A 6,911-nucleotide genomic window follows, 5' to 3' on the forward strand; every position below is an offset into this window, starting at 1 on the left:
ACATCAGGTGAAAAGGCTGGTTTCTACCGTATGAGGGGTCTTTAATAGACTACATTAAAAAAATAACCGGAATTACAATGGCGGTATTTTCCAATAAAATTTTATTTTGATATAAGATCAGCTCCAAAAATCAGCAAATAGTAAAAGGAAAAGCACATGCAATGAGACAAGCACAAAACAATGAACACAAATTGGGGGGGGGGGGGGGGGAAGACAAAGAAAGTAATGCCCGCCTCAAAAAGAAAACAAAATTACTGGGACTTGATCAGCCATTTGCATACCCCACACGCCTGTAGGCAAAATTTGGCAACTTCCTAAATTATCTCCTGAAAGGAGTCAGCAAGGAGGAGGGAGACATTAAGTTGTTCAGATCTTCCCAGTATAGAGAGAACTGGAGCAATATACTGATGCGGATATCATTGTAGAATGGGCAATGCAGCAGAACATGTTCAACAGACTCTACTTTCCCTGTATGACATGGTATCTGCCTTCCAGAAGGGCTGAAGGTAGAGCATTAAAGAGAGCCAGGGTAAAAACTCTCTGATATTTGGAGATCTCAATGGACCTAAAATAATCTGCTGGTATTTAATCCTTCTTTGCCTGTTAGAGCTGATTTCTTCCTCTGAACTATGTTAAAACCGTCTATACACCACATCAGGATGTGGCATTAAACCTGTTAACCCCTGTGGTATAGTGTTTAGAGTAGTGGGCTAGGATCTGAGAGACCCAGATTTGAATTCCTGCTCTGCCACTGAAGTTCACTGGGCAACCTTGGGCCAGTCACACTCTCCATCAAACTTGGCTCATTTGGTTGTTCTTATGTAGATACGAGGGGCGAATAAAAGGGGAGAACCACGTTGTAAGCCACTGAAGGTCCACACTGGAGAGAAAAAATGGTAAACATGTCTAACAAATAAGTATTAACCATAGCAAGTGGTTATGGCAATGGAAGTACCATTGGAAGTCTCAATACGTTCCTGGGAAAAGAGAATGGTTGATAAGAGTATGGAATGCAATTAAAATGACGAAATTGGCATCAGTGAAATATTCTAAAGAGGATGATCACTGAAAATCCTGTTATGCCACACTGAGAATGAGATGAGATGATCAACAGCTTTGCATTAGTATATCGAATCTTGTATTTATGTATTTAATTGTCCTGTACTCAACCCGTGGCATTTCTTACTAAAGAATCTCAGGCCGCAGGTGTTAGGAAAGACATAAGAACATAAGAGATGCCAATGTTGGATCAGGCCAAAGGCCCATCCAGTCCAACACTGTATCACACAGTGGCCAGAAATACCAGTGCCATCAGGAGGTCCACCAGTGGGGCCAGGACATTAGAAGCCCTCCCACTGTTGACCCCCCCAAGCACCAAGATGACAGAGCATCACTTGCCCCAGAGTCCCTATCTATACCTTGTGGCTAATAGCCACTGATGGACCTCTGCTCCATATGCTTATCTAATTCCTTATCTAAGACCTTTCTCTGCCTCACCTCCTGAAGAGCCACTGCAAACCAAAGCAGACGCCAATGACTTAGATGGCCTTATACTCAGCATAAAAGCAGCTTTGCATATTTAACAATAACATTTGTTCTACTGATAACTGAAGCATTCCAAGAGAGCAGACTGTGTGCTCACTCTCTTTCTTTCCCCTCTTCCTTACCTTCTCCTCCATTTCCAGACGATATGGAGTGGGCTGGATCCGCCTCCTCTTCTTCCACCCTGCATCGGGCACGACAAAAGTAGGGATGCCCAAAGCTCCTGAGAAGGAGAAACCCCACACAAACACTCGCCTTTTCCTCTTGGCTTGTCCCCCCACATATTGGAAAATGGGGGCTGCATCATCCGCTTCTTTGAGGTCCCGGATGCTTTTCGGCCCAGCTGCTTTGGCCAGGCTTCTGGAGAGCCCTTCAGATGGGATCTTCTTCGGGAGGCTTAGGAACATCCCATTGGGATCGCCAAGGAAACCTCTCCGTGGGGTAAGAGAAACCCCCGAGAGAGATACCTGCAACCGTCTTGGGAAGCCTGGGAAGAGCCCCCTCTGGCACACTAAGGACATCCCCAAGGGAGACCCCGATACCTTCTTCAGGGAACCAAGCAGTAGCCGTTCCTTAGGTTCTGTGGATGTCACCCACTGGGTGCCCAATGTTTGGGGGACTCAGCAATAGGGGGCTATTGGGCGCCAAAGGCGACCTCAAAAGAAAGCCCCGGAGACAACTCCCAAACCTCTCTTTGAAGCATTAGCGGTTGCCGCACCGAGGGTAGAGGGCAAAAATTCACTTCTAAGGTCCTAACAGAACGACCACATGAAGCCTCCTAAATACTACCCTGACTGGGAAGGCTACGCTTGCTTCTCTCCCCCCCTGCCGCTTCTAAAACCGTCACATCTAAGTCTAGCACAAGCACAGCAAACCCCGCAGCATGGACAGCGCCATCTTGGCCACCTTTCCCCTTTCAGCGTCGTTTGACCTCTCTGCGCAGGCGCAGCTCGACCACGTAGGCGCCGCCATGACAGAAGAGGCAAGAGGCTGCGGGGGCCCCTCCTCCCTCGCCTCTCGCATTCGCTGCAAGATCTATTATCGTGTAGGTTCGGTTGTCGAAGTAGCAGCTTCCGCGCGGCGGCCATGACACTAGAGGCATGGGGGGGGGGAGTGTCTTCTTGCAGTTAATACATTTATTGGAGATGTACAGAAAAACTTTTGCAATCAATGATAATGAAATATTCTTCCGTACCTGTCATTCGCTCAGAGAGGAACGCGCTCCTTGTCTACTCTCTGTACGCAGGCGCAGAGCCCATTCGCCAATGGCGGCCATGACACGAGAGGCAAAAGGCTTTCCCCTCCCCGGTGTTAGAACGCGGAGTATCGGTGTTCCCTAGCAACAGGGAAAGCAACGCAGCGGGGATGACGATAGAGGCGTTACCTGGCCGGGCGTGTTATCTGTTGTAAGTGAAGTATGTGCTTATTAGGCGTACATTATATATATGTTATGCATAACTGCAGATTAATTTTAATGGAGCTTTACAGTAACAAATTCAAAGAAGCACTTTGCAAAGGCTTAGTTATAACTTTAAATAAATGTTTTAGAAATAAAGTTTTTCAGAATTGTATTAATTATATACATAGTAATAGATCAGCAAGAAAGTAATTTTTTTAAAGCAGTGCATAAAAACGGGTCTTAGCAACAACCAGCATTCTGGGCCCTTTCAAGTCTCCAATGCCTTTATTTGCTTATAATATTTTTATTAGGCAAATAAGTGGGTTCTAGATCAAATCAAGCCTGAACTCTCTCAAATGACTAAACTGAGGCTATTGTATGAGAAGTGGGGTTGCCAGGTCTGGATTGGAAAATGCCTGGAGACTTTGGGGGTGGATCCAGGAGAGGTCGAGGTTTAGGGAGGGGAAGGGCCATGGTACAGTGCCATAGAGACCACCCTTCAAAGCAGTCATTTTCGCCAGGGGAGCTGATCTCTGTCAGCTGGAGATCAGTTGTAAAAGCAGGATATCTCCAGGCCCCACCTGGAGGCTGGCAACCATAATGAGAAGATGTGACTCACTGGAAAAAACAAAGGAAAGGGGGAAAGAACTCAACCCAAAAGATACTGATAGTGCTACAAGGGTCAAGCTACAACAGATAAAATAATATCAAAATAAATATTTATTATATGGTGTAAAAGGTAAAGGTTCCCTTGCTCGAAAGCCAGTCGAATCCGACTCTAGGGTTGCAGTGCTCATCTCCGTTTCAAAGCCGAAGAGCCAGCGCTGTCCGAAGACGTTTCCGTGGTCATGTGGCCGGCATGACTAAACATTATATGGTGTACACAATTGTAAAATTAAAAACATAGGGCCTGGATATCAGGCTGCATTAAGGATCAGAACAAGCTTTACATAAACTGCAGTAATTCCCCATACAAAGTTGCAGAACACGTCAAATGTCCAACACAAGACCATTTCAGCCTCAGTATCATCAACGTGTGTGTCATCAATCATCATCAGTCATTTGACTTCAATTGCTGGTTGATGACACACACACATAGAAATATTGGAAACCTGATACCAGATTATTGCATCAGTGAAGATATATGTGTGAGTGCAGCTACCGTGTGAAGGGACCCATGGCGTGCCTTATAAGTTTACATCATACCGCACAATATATGAGATAAAAACACCTGGTCAGGATTGATGTATAGTAGTTCCTAGATGTGTGTGTTTTTTTAAAAAGTATGTATTATTGACCACAGAGGAAGGCCCTTGAGGCCGAAACGCATGCGGTCTTGTGTTGGTCATTTCACATGTCCGTCAACTTTGTATGGGAAATTATTACAGCTTGTGTAATACAGCCTGTTATTCATGCCCTGTGTTTTATATTTTGGTGTCGTGGTTAGGAGCGTGGACTCTAATTCGGGAGAACCGGGTTTGATTCCCCACTCCTCCACATGCAACTGCTGGTGTGACCTTGGGTCAGTCACAAGTTCTTTCAGAGCTGTTCTCTCAGGGGCAGTTCTCTCGGAGCTCTCTCAGCCCCACCTACCTCACAAGGTGTCTATTGTGGGGAGAGGAAGGGAAGGAGATTGTATAAACCCAATCTCCTCTTCTTCTCTTCTCTCTATTTTACTATTGTGTACAAAATTTTATCTTAATATTCTTTTATCTGCTGTAGCTTGACCCTTGTAGCGTTCTCATCCTGGGAAAAGACAACCGTGCCGAGAAAAGTTGGAGGCAGCAGGAAAAGAGGAAGACCCAGCATGAGATGGATTGATACCATACAGGAAGCAAGGCCCTCAGTTTGTAAGGCCTCAGCAAGGCTGTTAAATGATATGATGTTTTTTGGAGGTCATTAATTTATAGGGCTGCCATAATTTGGAAGCAACTTGACAGCACAACACATGCGCACCCACATTTTTATTACACCCTTCTCCCAAAGAGCTCAGGGTGGCACACGTTGGTCCTGTCCCCCCCACCCCACCCCGCATTGTATCCTCATAGCAGGCAAGATTCTGCAGAGGCCTCTGCAAAGAACCTGACTCTGTTCCGCATATCCTTTTAAACTGCCCGCTGTTTACTCAGCTACGTTCACACCGGATTATTCCCCTCCTTCAGCTCTCAAAGGCTGCGACCAATAGAGGTACTGAATTCTTGCCAGCGGACAAAAGCCACAAAGTTACTGAGCAGGTGGCAGAGTTCCTGGCAAATGTACTCAGGGGCCAAGAAAAAGAGGAAAGAAAGGCGGGAAGAGGAAAGGAGATAGAGAGTGAGCGAGAGAGATAAGGTGTGTCCATCCTCTTCGGATAGTTAAGCTTCTTATTGTAGCTGTTTTAATTACTGCAATATTCGAGATTACTGTTCCAAATTTTTATCTTTGCTATATACAGTGTTACAAACTGCTGTAATCCGATTGTTTCCCTTTGTTGACATATGGGTTAATTTGTACTGCTATTCTTTTTATACAGTTATTGTTATGCCAATAAAGGTGATTGGAATTGGAATTGGTATTCTACGGAGTACCAATCTGGATTGGAGCCTTAAATAGGGACTTTGAAAGAATTCAGTCCAGATTCTTGCGGAAAATTCTCGGACTTCCCTCTTGTGTTCCTTATGCAGCTTTATGCTTAGAAACCAATCAAAGGCTTCTATCGACCAGAGCATGGCTAAGAACAACTCAGTTCTGGCTTAAACTTCATTTCCATGCTAAAGCTAAAAATATTATTACTCACATGTTAACTGAGTCCCATCTCTCTCCATGGCTTAGATATGTCGAGGAGAAACTCTCTACAATGGGAATATCCCCGTATTATTTAGCCCCCTTTTCAGATAAACAAGCCTATGCTATTATAAAACAAAAGATTTCTCGACATCCAAAGGCAAGAACTTAGGGAACGCGCAGCCAGCAGATGTTCCCCAAACAGATTGGGGACTTTTGACACGGGGTCTACTGCGAAGTATGGGTATCTGTCAAGTTTAACAGCCCCACATCATCGCAGAGCATACCTGCTTGCACGCTTTAATGTTCTGCCATCAGAGGTGCTTTTAGGGAGGTACCGCCAGATACCCTATGCAGACAGACTTTGCCCTTGCTCTCTAAAAGATATAGAATCCACTACACACACCATACTTCATTACCCCCTCTATAGGGATATCCAATCTCGTTTTATTACTCCATTTCTAGAGGGTAAGAGCTGGCACTCTGGTGACTCAGTTGTTCACTTTCTTCTGTTTAATTCTAAATGCGAAATAATGGAGGCTGTTGCAAAGATATTTATATTATGCCATCAGAAGACGAGGCTTGAATAGCCAAGTGTAAGTGACTGATGCATCTTAGTATTTTCCCGTATTTCCATGATGTTTTGTGCCTTCGTGCCAATAAAGGTTTTGTGTGTGTGAATTGGAATTGGTATCCTCACAGCAACGATCAGGCTGAGATAGTGACTAGCCCAAGGTCAAGCTTCTGTGGCAGAGTGCAGGTTCAAACCCGGATCCCTCAGATCCTACACCACTCTGGCTTCAGTATCCATTGGCAGCCCGGAGAGCTGTAGCGAGAGCCTCTCTTTCCAGAAGGGGGCGTAGCAGACACACCATCTTCAACAAGACACTTACGTAAGTCTATTCAATGGGGCGTGCTCCTAGGAAAGTGAAGCAAAATAAGTATCTAAAGAAGTGTGCGTGCAAGATAATGAAAATTGGCAAGAGCAGGTTAGTGAACTTAGGCAGACCACGAGAGGGAGGGCAGGAAGGGTTGCCTCAGTGCTTAGTTCTCGTGGCCCTCTCTTACATAAGAACGTAAGACCATAAGAGACGCCAATGTTGGATCAGGCCAAAGGCCCATCCAGTCCAACACTCTGTGTCACACAGTGGCCAGAAATACCAGTGCCACCAGGAGGTCCACCAGTGGGGCCAGGACATTAGAAGCC

The 6,911-nt window shown here is 45.4% G+C and overlaps 1 protein-coding gene across 1 annotated transcript in view; it reads right to left on the bottom strand.

The window, feature by feature from the left end:
• The window catches only part of WBSCR16 (Williams-Beuren syndrome chromosome region 16), a 28,024-nt gene extending 25,645 nt beyond the window's left edge, over positions 1 to 2,379 (bottom strand). The window contains exon 1 of the mRNA XM_015418386.1: positions 1,668 to 2,379. Within this exon, the coding sequence (XP_015273872.1) occupies positions 1,668 to 2,063 (396 nt within the window). The 5' untranslated portion in view covers positions 2,064 to 2,379. The remainder of the gene's footprint in view (positions 1 to 1,667) is intronic.
• Positions 2,380 to 6,911: the final 4,532 nt, after the last annotated feature.

Source organism: Gekko japonicus, unplaced genomic scaffold, assembly GCF_001447785.1.
Source record: "Gekko japonicus isolate JY-2015 unplaced genomic scaffold, Gekko_japonicus_V1.1 scaffold89, whole genome shotgun sequence".
NCBI classification, from domain to species: Eukaryota; Metazoa; Chordata; class Lepidosauria; order Squamata; family Gekkonidae; genus Gekko; species Gekko japonicus.